Source organism: Morus notabilis, unplaced genomic scaffold (assembly GCF_000414095.1).
Source record: "Morus notabilis unplaced genomic scaffold, ASM41409v2 Scaffold2307, whole genome shotgun sequence".
NCBI classification, from domain to species: Eukaryota; Viridiplantae; Streptophyta; class Magnoliopsida; order Rosales; family Moraceae; genus Morus; species Morus notabilis.
In genome coordinates, this window is record NW_010359459.1 from 111,209 (window position 1) to 128,596 (window position 17,388).

General features: G+C 37.3%; 3 protein-coding genes across 5 annotated transcripts; 1 reads left to right on the top strand and 2 right to left on the bottom strand.

Annotated features, from left to right (window-relative positions):
* The first annotated feature begins 1,308 nt into the window (after positions 1-1,308).
* LOC21389818 (vacuolar protein sorting-associated protein 28 homolog 2) lies at positions 1,309-3,230 on the top strand. The gene is made up of 2 exons (XM_010094323.2): positions 1,309-1,460; positions 2,181-3,230. Exon 2 carries the CDS (start codon positions 2,331-2,333, stop codon positions 2,958-2,960), a length of 630 nt encoding a protein of 209 aa, XP_010092625.1. The 5' UTR covers positions 1,309-1,460; positions 2,181-2,330; the 3' UTR covers positions 2,961-3,230.
* A 1,647-nt stretch (positions 3,231-4,877) lies between these two features.
* LOC21389819 (syntaxin-124) lies at positions 4,878-6,550 on the bottom strand. Its single transcript, XM_010094324.2, has 2 exons — positions 6,068-6,550; positions 4,878-5,316 (listed from the first exon to the last, which is right to left on the bottom strand). The coding sequence occupies exons 1-2, from the start codon at positions 6,544-6,546 to the stop codon at positions 4,878-4,880; spliced, it is 918 nt and encodes a 305-aa protein (XP_010092626.1). The 5' UTR covers positions 6,547-6,550.
* Positions 6,551-7,909: 1,359 nt separating this feature from the next.
* On the bottom strand, positions 7,910-17,130 carry LOC21389820 (B3 domain-containing protein Os07g0563300). 3 transcript variants are annotated; one of them, XM_024163127.1, is made up of 14 exons: positions 16,757-17,122; positions 15,015-15,096; positions 14,803-14,901; positions 14,247-14,586; positions 13,769-14,099; positions 13,204-13,300; positions 12,490-12,664; positions 12,084-12,163; positions 11,428-11,499; positions 11,081-11,344; positions 10,381-10,430; positions 9,992-10,105; positions 9,368-9,438; positions 7,910-9,170 (listed from the first exon to the last, which is right to left on the bottom strand). In XM_024163127.1, the coding sequence occupies exons 1-14, from the start codon at positions 16,897-16,899 to the stop codon at positions 8,392-8,394; spliced, it is 2,697 nt and encodes an 898-aa protein (XP_024018895.1). In that variant the 5' UTR covers positions 16,900-17,122; the 3' UTR covers positions 7,910-8,391. The 3 variants fall into 3 exon arrangements, with proteins under 3 accessions (XP_024018895.1, XP_024018896.1, XP_024018897.1); XM_024163128.1 differs by having other exon boundaries at positions 7,911-9,170; positions 11,452-11,499; positions 16,757-17,121; XM_024163129.1 differs by lacking the exon at positions 7,910-9,170 and adding an exon at positions 9,225-9,281 and having other exon boundaries at positions 16,757-17,130.
* Positions 17,131-17,388: the final 258 nt, after the last annotated feature.

The window sequence follows — 17,388 nt, forward strand, 5'->3', positions numbered from 1 at the left end:
TATTTGCTTAATTTTAATGAATGTTATTGTAATTTAGTGTGTTATGAATTTTAAGTTATTTCTAATATGTAAAAAACTAAATAAAAGTACGCAATTTTCGTGTCAATTTTGGATTCACGGGTCATTTTCGGGTCGTGTCGTATCAACTTATAAAGTGGTTGTGTCGTGTTCGTGTTGCGGTTTTTAAAAAATTTCGTGTCACGGGTCGTGTTCGAGTTAACTGTAAATTTAAAAAGAAACGATCAAAACACGACACGAACACGATACGTGACATGAATTGCCACTCCTACCTTAAGCAATTGCCTAAGTTGCATAGGAAAGATTATGGTACTAGGCAGCAGGCACCGCGTCGTGGAAGTGGTGACGGTTTGTGGTATTTGACTAAAAATTTGTATTAATTAAGAATAAGAAGTAAAAATTTAGACTCATACACTTTATAAATATATATATATATATATATATTTTAATTCATTCTATATTGTCATTTTCATAGCCTGGGTGGATTAAGGGTCCCATTTATTTCGTTCGTTTGAGTTGAGAACTTGAGTTAAAAAGTAAATTATGTGAGAGAAAATACTGTAGTAAAAAAAATTAAACTTGAATTTTCGTGAAAGAAAACACTATAGTAAAAACTTGAGTTGTAATTCGAACTAGCAAAACGAACGGAGCCTAAAAGACTCAGTACTTGTGTGGTGTAAGGGTTCTGGACTTGGAATTATGATTCTGGTTCAGAATTAGTGTCTGTTTATAAAAAGTAAAAAGTGGTTCTGATTTGACTCATTCAGAATTAATGTTTTGTTAGGATGATGCTGATTCAAGGTTTGAATCATGATATAATGTTTTAAACTATGAATCACTCTTGATTCTAAAACCATCCCCTTTAGTTTTGGGTGGTTCAAACCCCTAATTCTGATTCTGATTTCAAAACTATAATTTAGACCTAAAATCATAAATCATGGTTATAATTCTAAAATTAAAACTAAAATCACCTTAATTTAAACCCTGATAGCAAACAACCCCAGAGATTATGCAATTAAACTCCTATTTGGGCCTAAAGTCTTCATTGACTATACTTCCAGTTGGACATGAAGCCCATAGCTTTTGATGATTCCAGAGGTCCATTTAGATATGGGTTAATATTTGAGGCCGATAGATCAGGAGGGTGACATGATCACTGATTGATCACAAATTCACATTGAAGTGCGGATGTATGAAGGTTGATGAGGGCGTGAGAGCAGCATAGCAGAGCCGAAACGGCGTGTTAAATTTTTGGTTAGTTTTGCAACTGCCACACGTAGATGCCGTAAGCAGCAATAACATTTACACGCCAACCCACACGCAACCCCCCCATTCTCTCTCTCTCTCTCTCTCTCCTCTCTCTGATCATCTTCTTCTCCCTCTCTTCTTCTCCGACACAATCAGAGCTCCTCAACTTCTCTCTCTCCGCGTTTTCCCTTTCCGTGAGTTTTCTTCCTCTCATAGTTTCCTTTTTTCACTTTCTTCTCTCATTTTTCATGAAATTGTTGTCTTTAGCTCCCTGTTTTGCTTTCTGATGCTGAATGTATAAGTTTAGGTTACGGATTTATCAAATTTATTTGATTTCTGTTCCAGTTTTTTTAATTTTTTCTCGCTTTTTTTTTTGTTTTAGATTAGAACGTTAAGAGTTTTGAGTTTTGAAATGGGATTTGGATTTGGATTTCCGATTTACATTGCTGTGATCTGATTATGCCCTGAAAAAAGCTTCATTCGATTTCTCTTTTGTTTGCTTGGTTGCTGGGAAAACGGAAGGAAATGAATAGAATGAGGGATGAATACTGTTCCTTTAGGTCAAAGTATGAATCTTTGAATCAAAAGTATCATTTTCCCCCTTGTGTTTTTTGCCCATCTACCGAACAGTCAATTTAACGTGTTTTTTTTTTCTTTTTTTTTTCCCTCTCTTTCTTTTTGGTAACTAGTTTATTCTTATGTTGGTGAATTTTCTTGTTCCCAAAATCAGTTATTCTGACCCACCTTGGGCTTCAAGGTTATTCTTGAAGCGACCAATTTTGTTACAATCCCACAAGTTTTTATCTTTTTTGTCCCTTTTTTTTATTGTTGTTTTGAATCTCTGGCTTATGAGTAAGGAATTTGAGATGGTTCTCACTTTCTTTTTTATTTTTCTACATGTGATTTGTCTTCAGTGAAGAAGGTTCTTTCTCTTTGCGCGTGTCCCGTTCTCTTCTCCAATCCTCCACACACACATTGGCAAAAGCCTAAAACCCACTTGTCTACCTAAACCTCCAAATTTACCTATTACTATCTACGCATCAAACAAATACAAAACCACCCAAATGGAGGTTAAGCTATGGAACGACAAGCGCGAGAGAGAAATGTACGAGAACTTTGCCGAGCTATATGCCATTATTAAGGCCACTGAGAAGCTTGAGAAGGCCTATGTTCGAGACATAATCTCCTCGGCCGAGTACGAAACCGAGTGCATAAAACACATTGCCCACTTCAAGACCTTAGCTTCCACACTCAAAGACACCATCCCAAGCATAGAGCGCTTTGCAGACACTTATAAAATGGACTGCCCGGCTGCGATAAACCGCCTGGTGACTTCCGGGGTGCCTGCCACGGTGGAGCACAGGGCTTCTGTGGCGGCTGCGGCAACAACCTCAGCCGCCACAGTGGCAGAGTGCACGCAGAATTTCATCACGGCCATGGACACTTTGAAGCTCAACATGGTTGCAACAGATCAGGTTCACCCCGTGCTGTCCGACATCTTGAATTCGCTCAACAAGCTGAGCTTTTTGCCTCCTGATTTCACGGGGAAGGTGAAACTGAAGGAGTGGATGGGAAGGCTGTCAAAGATGGGGGCGGCGGATGAGTTGACGGAGCAGCAGTCTCGGCAGCTTCAATTTGATCTCGAGTCATCTTACAATTCGTTTATGGCAGCTTTGCCTAATGCTGGCACTTGATTGATTTGTTCAAGTGTAAATAAGTGGACATCGACATGATGTTTTGCTTTTGGGGGATTCGACATATAGTGTCTTTGTTAGTTGTAGGTACTTGGTTGGAACTCGGTGATTACTTGGGATGCGTTTACTAATTTTGTGATCCCTGTACACTTTTAAGGATGTATGATCGTAGTATTGATGCTTTATGGAGTCATGGAAGATATGATTTTCATGTTATAATATGGAAGTTCTTTCTTGATTCTTAATGGATATATGTTCTTTTTCAGTTTTCTTTCTCGTATCAAAAAGTTGGTCCTTTGAATTTCTTCTCTGGGTATGCAGTACTGGTTAGTGGATTCTTGCGTGCCATTTATTATAGCATGCTAATCTTGATTTAATTCTCAAAAGCTGAACTTTGGTACTCTCGTTTTGGGAAATAGCTTTTGCCCTGAACAAAATTGACCTGTTGCGGCCAGGGAGTGAAACATTGTGCACATTATAGGCTTCTTTTTACATCATAGTGATCATCTATAATCTATACGGGTGAACGATATTTGAAATCTTTTTGCATATAAGAAAATAGCTGCTTGAGATAGGAAGTTAGCAACTTCTATTCACAACTTTATGCTTGTTGTAGCAATTATTTGCATTCAAATGCATTTTCCACCAATGGGGATCAGTTTTTTGGTTTACGAGCTTCTCTGGTTGGACTAAAAAAAAAAAAAAAGAGGAACTACCGGTAGTTCTCTAGTTTCGACTGTCAGGATCTGTTTAGAATCTGTTTATTTTTGTGTATTTTTTTAATTTGATGTGATTTTAATTAGATTTAATAGTCAGAAACTAGTCTTACCGATACGGAGGACCTGCCAGAGAAACTCTCCGCTCATGAACAGAACAAATTCTTAAGACGAGCAATTGTTTTTGTGAGATATGAGGCGGTGTTTTCTGCTCCATAGTTTTCCTTGGCCAAGTACCGAAACTTTATTGTTCTTATGGACCTAAATTTCGTCTATAGCTACAAAGGCACTCAAGAGTCATAATGTTGTTTCATGCCTTTCGCGTGAAGTTTTAAGGCAGGTAAGGACTTTATATTTTGGTACTGGCATATGACTAGCAAAATGTGGGTTTGGTGAGTTGGCCAAAGAACCATTAATCGCCTAACCAAACAGTAGTCTGTAAGAAATTTCCGTATCTCTTTGTGACTGGCGTGGCGTGCTTTTTCCACGAAGTCTAGCACATGTATATATATGTAAACACACACACACACACACATATATATATATATATATATATCATATATACATATAGCTCATTATTGTACTAGCGTGGTGCAGAACGGTATAGGACAAATTGAAAAGGTAGGAATTCAAAATGAGGAAGCATTCATGATTCAATGGTAAGACCATGTCTGAGGAACCTCTGAAGCCAGTTCTTATGCAAAATTAATGTCGAGTGCGATTAAACGGCCACCCCATCATTATTCTGTTTTTATTTCATTTTTTATTTTTATTTTTGTTTTTGTGTCTGGGGTAGAAAAGCATCCGACAGAGCAACCCAAGTTAAGAAAAGACAGAGGAATCAAACAGAAACGAATCCCGACTTCGAAGGCCGTTATGACGTTATCTATACTTGATATATTAATATAAATTAGTGGTCAAGGAAATTACATTAGAGGGTAGATATATTATACCAATGTTGTCACCTTTTTTTTTTTTTTCCCCCTGTAATCCACAGCAGAACACAATTGGGATTTCCTAATTCCTAACAAAAGAAAACAAGAATACTAATAGGGTTATCTCATTTTTAACTAAAATCAAGCACTAAACCTCCTCTGAAGTATCCTCTTCTTTGTCACAACTCAGTTTCTTAAATTTGGTAAATTTTGTATAATGGTATGGAATTTAGCCATACAGCAGCACAGTGAACGTTTCTGAACCGTCACGTTTTAAGCAAATGGGGCAAAACTGTTGTCAAGAGCGGAAACAACAAGAGAAATATAAGAACCGCACCAAGAGCTATAGCTATGCACGTCCACTTCCTGGAGCTCTTCTGGTGCTCCCTGGCCTCCTGGAGGTTGTCAGTCCCGCGCCTGACAAACGAACTAGCGTGCGCCACGTGGCTCTCGATGTCATTCAGCTGGTGACCCTGCGCTTCCACCAAAGCCGCCATGTCCAAGAATATTTGATGCAACTCAATCAAATTCTTCTCTATCTCCTTCACAGCGTCATGTCTCTCTTGAATCTCAGATATGGTGTCCATTATCTGTCCTCTCCCTTGTTCCTGAATTGCCTTCTGAAGAAAACTCTCGCTTTCGCCGCTTGATATTAAATTCTCTATTGTCTCCTCGCTCGCTCTCTCACCGGTTATGGTGAAATACCTGTTCAGTTTTTAACATTAAGTTTTCATGTTGTAACACCATCATCTAAATAAAACTAGACTAGTTTGGACTATGTTAAATTCTCTTAATGCGTCTCTTTTGCATAATTTTTATTAAAAGGACAGACAAATCTTGTACATTTTTTTGTTAGCGATCCATAGTGGGGTGTATCTACTTATCATACAGTTGATAATGTTCCTTTTTTTTTTTTTTTTTTAAAGAAGAATTCTGTAATCAGGTATGACGACATGCCATTATTTTAAATTGTCAAATTAAATTAAAATCATATAAGATTAAAACTATATTAGTTTGGACTATGCTAAATTCTCTCAATGCATCTTTATAGCTATGGACAAATCATCTACATTTTATTGTTAGCAATCCATAGTGGGGTGTATCTACTTATCATACACTGGATAATGTTCCTTTTTTTAAGGGAATTACGTGGCAGGGATTGAAAACATGACATAATTTTAAATTGTCAAAATAAAATAATATATATATATATATATAAGATTAAAAAAAATTATAATTTAACAGAATCTGACGAAAATCTAACGGTTGTCTTACCAACAACTTTTTTTTGAAAAAAAAAATATATTATTACTATTCCATGTATAAAGTGAGATTGTTATTGAACCACTCATATTAATCATATTGATTAAGCATGTTGATCTTTAATTAAGAGGGAACATATTAGACATCATTATATCTTGTAATGCATGAATAATAACCAACAATATGCAAATACCTTCTCTCCACAGTTTCCTTGTACTCAAACTGCATCCTCCCTCGCAAGCCTTGGAAGTCATCCATCAAGTTCTTGAGCTTCTTCCCCAAGCCGCTAACCACCGATGTCCGGGTCCGGTCGGCCGACGACCCGGGTCCGGAGCCGGGAAGGCTCCTGTGTGCTGCATTAGAACGTTCAAGAGCTTCAAGCTTGGCCTTGATGAGCTTGACACGTTTGAGGACTTGTTCGACGTCGGAGTCCATTCGGGACCGAAGCTCCTTCATGGTCTTGGCGTTGTGGACGATCTTGCTCTCCTCGTTGGCCTCCTGCAACTTCCTGTACAGCTTCTCCACCACTCTCATGTCTTCCTTAACATTCTCGACGTCCTCGAAGAACTTGTCCAGATTCGCCGTCTCTTTCCCGGCTTCCATGTCGTCCAGGTACGACTGTTGCTTCAGATCCGTGTATCTTTTGAACGAGCTCGAGAATAAATCGTTCATCCTTGCAGGCTCTTGATTATACGGATTTATCTAATAATCTATATATATATATATGTGAATATATGTATTCTTATATTGTTTGTAATGAATTATAAGTTGGGTTGTAATTTGTTGTGTTTTTTCTTTGATCAGTAGTGCGTGTGCATGAGAAAGAAGGTGATGACGAAAAAGCATATACAGTTAGAGACCTAGAAATGGACGTGAAAGGAAGCTTCCTTGTTTTTGGCGGAGATGGACGTATTAGAAGGGGTTAACTTTAGGATTAATTAGGACCGGCCAAATTATCCTATAAGCCAGTTTTGAAGGTGGGTGAGGCTTTGTTTGCTCCTTAACTAACTAAAGGCATCCTAATTTTTGCTAGTCATTAACTTAATTTTGTTGACTTGGTCGTCTTTTTGTTCTATTTTATATGAAAAATAGGAAGAATTTCAAGAACGTCCCACGAACTATTACCCGAATTTAATTTGTGTCGCAAAACTTTGAAAATCGCTCACTTCTTTTATGAATCATACAAAATCGTTCAAAACACCTCATTCTTTCATAATAGAGAAAATTGCTGAAGTTATTCTTAAAACACATAAGTCTGAATTTTTACTCCTTAGTCTTGATTAATATCATTTTAACTAATATAGTTATTTGACTAAAAAAAATATTAATCAATAGTAACAAGTAAAAATTTAAGGGATAAGTGTTAATTTGGTTTTGACAATATACAATTTTGAATAATATACATATATGTATAAAATAAAATATATATTATATAATTTTATTCTTGATTGCACGTGGTATAAGAATTACTTGGCATATAAATAAAACCATACTCTTGACTTTGGGGATCATTTTGTAGCTGATTAACAGCCCGAACATGGGACGACCATCCAAAAACAACTACTCTTTAATTAATGAATTTTATGTGAGAGTTGGTATTGGCACTCGCTAATCATTATTCAGTATTAATGTCAAGAGTTTGTACGAGTACGTGGTTGAGTAATATCTCATAACTTTTGTTGTTTCTTCCCCAAAATAGAGAGGTTAAAATTCAATAATCTACAGCGGATTTATTTACAAGATGGAAAGCCAAAAAGAAACTGCCCAGCGCACAATTTATGCATTTTAATTATAGTTCTGAATATCTGTACGGACGCCTATTTTGTCATCATCTTGGACCGGTGGAATTGCGTCTCCCTAGTGGCCTGCCTCTTTCAACGAGTTGTTCCTTCTAAATTTCAGCCCTGACTAGAAAGAATGAATAAATAAATAAAACCAAGAAAAAAATAATACCAAGGCAAAAAGATGCTTTTCTACTACACAAACGAACACGTAAAATGCCAAAAATGCTAGAGGGGAAAAGAGAGACAATCTTTCAAACGCAGTTTAAACACATCTAATTCCAAGGGAATATATTAGTCTCGCAATAAACGAGAATGATTTTACGTGTATAGATGTACGAAGATAACTCAGGTACAACAAGTGAAACTGAATGTAATTTTCTACTTCACTGAGCCGAGAAAACAGAGATTTGTTACATCCTCTATTACACTATGAAGGCAGCAAGGTGAGCTTCCTAAAATAATTCTAATAGCTTCAACCAGCAATGCACTTCGGTCGTGTACTAATCGCCTTTCTACTTAAATAGGACTCGGGTCTACAATTTCATTACAGTAAAAGAGAACAATAACATACCCTAAAAACTGTTTCTCAACCGTTATAAAGCTCGCCTAAAAACTGTGTCTCAACCATTATAAAGCTCCCTTTCTACCCTCTTCATTATGTACAGACCTTAATGAGTGATATACCATTTGCGGATGAATGTACAAACCAAGTTGATCCGACGGAATGCTATATTTATCCTGCAGCAGTTGATGATACTGATGCTTTCACGGACAAAGTTGCAGGACAGCCGTCGTCGGCGGCATCATGTTGAGTGCTGCCAAGGTTTATGCCATTGTTGGGTTTCCCTCCCACTGCATCACCCCCATCTCGCCGTGAATGGTTGCCAGATGGATTTTCACAGCCACCAGAGCTCGACAATTTCTGCTGTCTTAGGTATCTCTCAGTAGCATCTTGGAGCAATTTCATCATGTCGCCAGAATCTGAACAAGGGGACAGCTCTTCCTCCCGCTCTGGCTGGATATTAAGATCAATTTGGCCTTTAAAAGGCGAGGTGGAGGTTTTTACCTTACTAGGTTCATCATCCAAAACCTCACAGACTATTTTCGGTTGTTTTGGAATGTCTGATGCATTACTACTTATCAAGGTGTCGACCTGCAACTTCTGGGGTGGCAGTTGCTGCTGATGCTGCTTTTTGCGCGTGGTTTCTGCTTCTTTCTCAGATTGCTTCTTCTCGCGCCGCAACATTAAAGTACGGAACCGGCGTTTCACAGTCAAGCAGACATTGCACGTGCAAGTTTGTTTATGTTTTGGACCCTTTCCACTCGGGGGCTGTATGCACACGATGCATGAGCAACCCGATCTGTGTCGGGGGTGTTTCGTGGTGGCCTGAGCTGATGCTGGGAGCGAATCACCCTCTCCCAAGATAGCCAGATTAGCAAGGGTGTCCAGACCCTCAAGAGCTTCCACATGTTCTGCATCCTGTTTAGCAGCCTTCATTTTCTTAGGAGCAACTGTTCAATCAGTCAGAAAAGAGACTGAATTTAACAAATACGAATTAAATGCATATTACCGTATGAGAAGAACTTTCGATGCTTAGCATGATACTGGTACCCGCTTCATAACTAACCAAGTTGAACTCCTCTGAGTCATATTTGGCTAGATGATGGATAGAAAAAGACAACATATATTTGCATTAAGCAACCTATACCTGAAACAGATTGAGGTAGAAGATCTTCAAGTTCTTCTGACGTTAATTCTTGAGCTGCTGAGCAGACAGATCTGCAAGCAATTTTCTAACATATTAACAGAATACCAAGTGAGAGGCAACAAGTCGTGTATGATTCAGGTATATTCATCAAGTACTTTTACAAGGGTCCTTGTTCTCTATTTTGCTCTTTTTGTATTCAACAAGAAGAAAATCTTCTGCTGCAATTTAACTCCTTTTTTAATACAAAATGCCGAGAGATTTTTCAAGTAATTCAAACATTATACAAAGTTTGAAGATCACACATCATTTCAGTAGAAATCTCAAAAAAAGTGCAGTCAGACGAGCAGTCCAAATACATGAAGTACTCAAATCAAATGAAATCCACTTTTTGTTATTTTGACACAAATTTTTGTTTAATCCCGGTTTGAGGCGAAGGTTCTTTTAAGAAAGCTCACTGCCTCTTGTCTGCTAATTTGCAGCTTCCAGGAAAAGATTCACCACTATTTCACCAGACTGTACTTAAAAAAGTGAGATCAAGTAGGCTTTGGGCACAGAAGCAGAAAAGATTGTCACTCCGTAATGCAACTTCAAAGCCACAAAATATGTCTAATATGCCTGTCATACCTTTCTGGGTCCCATGAGTTATCAGAACAGGTCCATTTCGAGGGAAGAAGAGCATCAGCAGGCAATTTGCGGAATTTGGAGCAGTCTTCACATTGGACCCATTGAATCTTTCCGCTGATACAAACAAAACTAGCATTAGAACCTGCTAATCCTTACCCACATAAACACAAGAACTCTAAAGCATTACCCCCACTACTAAGTATATATTGAGTTCCCTACCTTCTTTTTCCCTCTTTTTCCTTCTCTCCCAAAAATATTTCTATTTGACTTTAAATCAGCAAATGAAAATATGCAAAAATAAAAGAATAAAAAGTGGAGTAAACACAAAAATAATTAGTCATAAAAAGCCCCAAATACAAATTTCAGCACTAAGAGGTAAAGTAATTTACCCGACATTAGTGGTCGCAAAAATTGTTGGTTTCCCAAGTACTGGTGCATCCTGAAATGATAATTAGAAGAATTTAAGTACATAGGCTCTACGTGCCAATCCATGAGTTCAGTCATTCGAGCAAAAGAAGAATGTAGAAGAATCAACTTTAAAAAAATCATAATCTGTCATCAAATGTAGTATCTTTTGTATAAAAGATAAGTTTGGAGTTCCACGGTGTTAAATAGGTTTTGAGGGTAGGGCGGCTGGGGTTCTGAAGAAGCTAATCCTTCCACGTTTTGGCTACTCAGCCAGAAAATGAATTATGAAAAGTGGTACTAAGGTACTGTAGTTAATAAATATTAACCACATTTTAAAATAAAAGTAGTTAAGGCCCAAGCCGAGATTTTTGTGTACAACGAAATTGTAATTGACATTTTTTTTGTCTCCCTGGAGAATATATATGTGTGTGTATGTGTGTATATATATTATATTTCTGTCACGACAGCTTTTCTTTGCACCAGTTATCGTGCTCACTACAGTATCAAGCCACGCCGCAGCCATCTAGAAATGAAAGTGCAGTCATGGACAGCAGAACTTTGAGTACAAGAACGAAGAAACCTCCATCTTTCTTGCTAGAATCAAAATGCAATCAAATGCTACAACGACAAAGTGCTTGGAAATCCAATATCCTTCAAAAGCAAAACAACAATACATAGTACCTCGTATTCCTCAAACTCAATGCCTTCAATCACCACAATGCTCGGAACATGATTGTTTGGAGGACGCAGCAGTCCTTGAGCTTCTTCCCATGTTAGCTTCAGCTCCATCACATCCTCATTTTCATTTCTTATTCGCTTGCTTTTAGAGACTAAGGTACTACTCTTCCTCTTTCTAGGGATCAACGCTTTTGCTCCCAGAACTTCTTTAGCTATGTATCCGGACTTGTCAACTTTTGACCAAGAACTAGGATCTGCCAATTCAGCCTGGTTGATTGATGAAAAGCTAGGTGATCCTTAGCTACCGTCTAAATGATGAATGATATATAATAAACAAAAAGAAACTTCACCAGATTTAGATTTGTAATACTAACATCTCCACGTGCAGAAACTCCATTTCCATTCTTGTTTGTTTCGTTTTCCTGCCAAATGTAACAATCCGATGAAGTTAATTGTATGCTGAAATTATTGATATTAGCCCATACAAAGCTATTCAAAGTTGGTAAACCTCAAAATTTCACAGCAAAAAATAATGAATTTGACTGCATCAAACACTTGCTTAGTGGTTAACTCCCTACACACTGAATAGAACCACCACTTAGTGGTTAACTCCCTTACACACTGAACAGAACCACCACCAAGGAACAAAAACTAATTCCAGCTAGTTCTCTGAAATCCCGGTTCATATACCCCTACAATCTCCTTAAATTGTTCCTTCTCGTCCAAAACACCATGGCTTAAGAATGCCCACTGTTGCCTTGTCTTTTCTTATTCTAAAACAAATCTTAAGATTGTTATACAAAATTTCAAAACACCGAAAAACATGGTTGCAACTGCGTGATCTCCCAACTAAACATGCCAACTAAAGTTTCTCTGTCTTGCAATGAAATTAGGAAATTTACTTGTACTGAGATATATCCATATAAGAGATATTGCAGAAGCATTCCCTTATACAATTGCACAAAGAGATGTACATAAGTGGAGCTTGAATTGGAAAATGCCAAACCTGATCTGATGGTGGGGCTGCTGAGGCCTTTCTGAACCCCATGACTAATTTTCCTTCTGGCTCTAAACGACTAAATGTGACTGAGGAAAAAGATTAACTCTTCAGAGCCAAATTGAACGAATTATAAAATTAAGTGGGTATAAACATAATAAGCAGACAGAAACAAATGAAATACGTACATAGGGCATAAAAGAAGAATAATGAAGACAACATAACGTTAAAAGACAACGGTTAGCATATGAATTTTTGACCAGATTCCCAAAGAATGTCACAAAATGCACCACAGCATAGTAAATCCAAGAGAGCATGAGTATGATGGCCAAGGTTCCATTCAAACCATAATGAAGTAAGAATCAACTTTACACTTTAAAATTTAGAAACTTCCTCAGTGATAGCAGTTAATTACCTATGTCACCTGCTTGCAATTGCATGGACTGTATGCAAGGAGTAACACCCTCCAGAACATACATTCTGCTATTATTGTTAGGCCAAAAACGAAACTGAAATATCCATCCCTTTCCTTTTGCATCCTGGACCTTAAGAGGTAACCCTTCAGGTTGAGAAATTGGAGGAAAGTAGGCCTGTCTCGTGAAAGAAAAAAAAAAAGGCATATTACCGTGATGAGCTAGCAGGCATTTTTGTTGTAGCAAATGGTAGCACATACCTCGTGTCAATTCAGTTCTCAAGCAAAATACAAAGATGAACGTAGCATTCTAAAAGTTGACCTGATACTAAAATTTTGAACACCTCTTTGGAGAAAAAGAGGAGTTTTTTTTTTTTTTTTTCTTTTAGTACGGAACTACCTTCCCATCAGGGAAAGTGAGAAAATGATGTATTTAAAACAGAGATGCTACGACGCACAACAAGTTCCTCAAAAATGGGAGCCATCAGTTCTCACCATTAGTGTGAAAGGTGAGGTGAAATGCCCATGTTGAATTAAACATATTAAAATTCACCAGAATACAAGCTTAACCAATCTACCCATCACTTAAATTAAAATATTCATAAATTGAAAGTTTCCAGGTGGATATTATAAGTAAAAGTCACATGCACGGCCAATATTTCTTATGCCTCTAAAAAACCAAAGTTTCACTTCAGTTTCAATAAGGTAAAAACTCACCTCTGCACATTTTTTTGGAAGTACCAGACGCCCAATCCGCCCGGCATCGCTTGCACTTAACATTTTCTCAAACAATGGAGTGATCACAGAATTTGAACTTAAATTTCGTTAAGGCTTGTGGGACGCTAAATTCAGAATAGAATGAGAAAGTATTGTATGATGATTTAAAGGAAAGCAAGTTCCGAATATATATATGTGTGTGTGTGTGAGTGTGTGCGTGTGTGTGTGTGTGTGTGTGTTATGGGAAGTTCCCTTGGATATCATAATACGTTAAATAAATAAGACAGATGCAAAAAAGGGTATGTTTGTTTCACAACTCAAATTAAGAACTTGAGTTGTGTATGTGAGAGAAAAACATTGTAGCAAAAAAGTTGAATTTGAATTTTTGTGTGAGAAAATACTGTAGCAATAGAAATTGAGTTGTGAAAAGAACCAAGGCCAAAACATCAAAAGGTATCAACATGAACAAGTATAAATTCTTAGAAATATAATCAACTCAAACATATGAAATTCAAGTTTGTATTTTATATCAAATTTTTTAGAACAAGAAAAAAGAAAAGGATACTCTCCAGATATCTGTTGTAGCTCTTGATCAGTAAATCTAGGCCAATATCGAGGAAGTAATTGATTTTTTCCTCGGGCATCTGCACGGGGCCTTGCATTGCGAATATGAGTGTCACCAGATGAGTCAATTCCGTTATGTAAATTACCAATAAATTGTTTTGACAAGGATGGAGGGCTTGGTCGCAAAGTTGTTCCAGAAACCCCAACTTGTTCATTTGTATCATTGGTAGATGAATAAGGTACAGTCAAACCAAATTGTTGAGTAGATTGATCCTCCTTTAGAGAGGAGGACATACTTAAACATGAACTAATTTGTTCCTCGCAGTTCTTTCCTGTAACAGATTCAAATAAAGTCTCAGCACCCAATGTGACTATCACTCGGAACAATTTCTGCAGCTTGGAAGCAAAATATAGGAGAACAAATCCACTCTTCCCTTTTGTTTTTTACTACATATTGAATAGTATGAAAGAACCCGTACCTGCAGTCCCATTTTCAAGAATTTCCCGCGAACCAAGCTTCAGGCAACCATTTTGTAATCTTTCAGATAAATCCTCAATTTTTTTCTTTTCCGTGGATGAGACAGTTATCCTTTCAGTGGTACTCAGCTTGTTAAGTGCACTTGAAATGTCAACTTCATATGGACTCCTTGAATTCATTTCAGATGACGGAATCGATGAACTGAATAAGCTAGGGGCTTGTCGCCATGGTACAGGACCTGATCCAGCTAACTGACTCCAATTTTTAACAGACAAGTCCTTAAGCCTCTCGGGTACAGGTGAGTGGAAAAACAAAGATGGATGCCATGCCGGATTTGATGTCTAGGATACAGAATTCAGGATATTCAGTTGCAAGATAATATTTTATAGTCCAAATGACAAATCGGTATTGGTTCAAGCAAACATTAAATTAGCATTCAGAGCTTTATTTTGAGCCCTATAATTAAAACAAAAGGCATTCAACTTGTTTAAACATAGCATAAGATAAACTTTATCATTTAGTTGCAATATAAGAAAGTTGATATAAATTTCTCCTACCAAAAAGACATTTTTCCTTGCACATGCAATGCATTCAATTCCTCCAGGGTCCAATAATGTGAAGAGGTGACTAGAAACAATACATCCACAATGAACCCGCTGCAAAGAATTAAACTCCAGATATGATGCAAATGAATTAAACTCCTTGAATAAACATTAACAGTGCAAGGATTATACATTCATAATGGAAATAAGAAAATTTTCCTACTTACCTTTCCACAAGATTCACAACACCTCCAGCCAGAAGCATTTCCATGGAAAGTCTCACAAAACCTTCCTTCCTCGAAAGCAGAACTTGAGTAACATAGAAGTACATTAAACTTTAGGACAAAAATAACGAATAAAGAATATTGTTACGCAAGAGTGAGAAATGGTAATATTGACCATGCAACATAATAGAAAAGAAAAAAACATAAGGTTTTAAACCCAAAAAGAAAAAAGAAATTAAAAATAAACAACCTGTAGATGATTATAAGGACAGAAAAAAAAAATATATGCAGATTGCCATTACCCTTAAATATCAAAGGGAAAAAATGGACAGCAGAAATTTCATCATAAGATAGCTTAGAAAATGTTTTTTAAAAAAAAAATGAAAGAAATCAAGACTATCAGCATCAAAAAGCTAGAAAAATAAGAAGTTAGCTTGAAGGCCAATCATTGATGAATAGTTAGTAGTTCACTAGTTCGTCTTGTCATAGTCAAGATTGAAAAAATCCCAGTGACACAAGTGTCTCTTAAGCAAAAATTAGCTAAAAAAGTTTGCCAAGAAACACTTTTAAAGAGTGGAACACAATCCAAGTTAGGTGATAATCGTGAGCAGCTTCTCAACTTTGTTACCCAGACACACATCCTGAGTAATATCTTCTGGTTCAGAAGTGTTCAGATCTGGTATCTTTGCATCCTCTTGTCAGGGTCCTCTAGAACCACAAGACGGTTTGAGCTGACAAGGTTCAGAAAGCAGATTTTGTAGGACAATAACTACGTAAACTAAATTAACTTGAAAGATAAAAGGAATTTCTGATCAACAAGTACAGACTGGTTTTTATATTAGCATTGCCTAGAGACCCCTTCCACGAGGCCCAAGACAATAGCCCAAATGGCACATACTACTGTAGACATTCAAATTAAAAGATTATCCCGTTGTAAGAGAACCTCTTCATTACTAGATCTTCAAAGGATACTTGAGTAAGTTTCAAGCGTTTCTAATAACCTCAATAATCTAACACACGTGAACAGCTACGAGGATAATAAAGGTGCACTTATATTTGTTCATTACTACAACTCTCTCAAAACTGTGCATGGATTATTATCAAAGCAAATAAATCACAAGATAAATTTACCCAAAAAAGGACATAGCAACTGTTTCCAATTATTTATGTAGGGAAACAGCTTATAATGGAATTGACAGAACTATAAGACGCTTATTTAGTGATAAAACTAATTATAAACGAAAAACTAAGTGACCAAAATGGTGATTACAATCCAAATGTCACATCAAAACATCTTCTCCAATTACATGGAGCACAAAAAAAAATAATAATAATCCATCTTCTCCAATTTCGGAAAGCAATTCAACACTAAACAAATTAAATAAAAGCCAAAAAAAAAAGAGTTAAATTCTTCAGTTCAGGTGATCATACTTCAAATCCCCGCCCCCTAATGCAAAACCCAGGAGGAAAAGGAAAACATGTAGTTAAAACCAAATTCCCCAAATTACCCACTTAAACAAACCATATCTCCGTTTCCAAAACAAGCACATAACAACATTAACGAACTCCAAATTCAAAAACACCCCCAAAACCCACCACTAAAACCCTAACGCCTAATCAAACTCCAACAGAGCATCATCAAACTCAAAATCGCATCCAAAACTCCCAAGCAAAGAACAAACCACAGGAACATTCAACAAAGCCAAATAAAAAATAATAATAACTAAAAAGAAAGCTGAACTTACGCGCATCGATCACAGAGCTCAGCCAACTCGCCGGTGCGGAGGCGCCACCCCTTCCTCGGCCTCTCCGGCTTCAATTCCTTACACTCCGGATTGTAGCAGACCATCGACGCCGCCGGCGACGACGAGGAGGCACTAGTCGCCATCGAAGCAGCTCAAAACACAACTCACGAACTCCAAAACAAAACAGAAAACCTCCACATAAAACCCTAGAAATCCAGCTCCGAACACAGAGAAACTGAGAGCGAGAAGCCGGAGAAACAAAATCGAGTCGCTCAACTGCCTGATCTGTGGTTGCGAGAACGAGAGAGACAGAGAAAGAGAGAGGGTTTTAGAGAGAGAGACAGAGGAGAGTTTGTTGTTCTAGTGAGAGAAAGTAAATGAAATCCATAAAATATATATATGAGAGGCTTGAAAAACACGTCGACTCCTCTGTTTGTGTGTGGGTGTGGCTTTTATTTCCTTGGCGTCGTCATTTCTCTCTCTCTCTCCAAACTTTTCTTGTTTTTGTTTTCTTCATCATTCATTCACAAAGCTCTCGGTTCTTTATTTTAAAAATAAAATATAAAATATAAAATATAATAGCTCACTCGCTGTGGCTGGTGGCTTTTTTACCTTTTTTTCGTCGTCGTTGG

What these genes read in the sequence shown, in the direction of transcription:
- LOC21389819 (XM_010094324.2), bottom strand. Translation starts at nt 6,546, where the DNA reads ATGAACGATTTATTCTCGAGCTCGTTCAAAAGATACACGGATCTGAAG. An exon ending in AAGGAAACTGTGGAGAGAAG is followed by an intron (nt 5,317 to 6,067) that starts GTATTTGCATAT and finishes AAAACTGAACAG; the next exon opens with GTATTTCACCATAACCGGTG.
- LOC21389818 (XM_010094323.2), top strand. Translation starts at nt 2,331, where the DNA reads ATGGAGGTTAAGCTATGGAACGACAAGCGCGAGAGAGAAATGTACGAG.
- LOC21389820 (XM_024163127.1), bottom strand. Translation starts at nt 16,899, where the DNA reads ATGGCGACTAGTGCCTCCTCGTCGTCGCCGGCGGCGTCGATGGTCTGC. An exon ending in GAGCTCTGTGATCGATGCGC is followed by an intron (nt 15,097 to 16,756) that starts GTAAGTTCAGCT and finishes ATGTTACTCAAG; the next exon opens with TTCTGCTTTCGAGGAAGGAA. An exon ending in ATTGCAAGCAGGTGACATAG is followed by an intron (nt 12,164 to 12,489) that starts GTAATTAACTGC and finishes CTTTTTCCTCAG; the next exon opens with TCACATTTAGTCGTTTAGAG.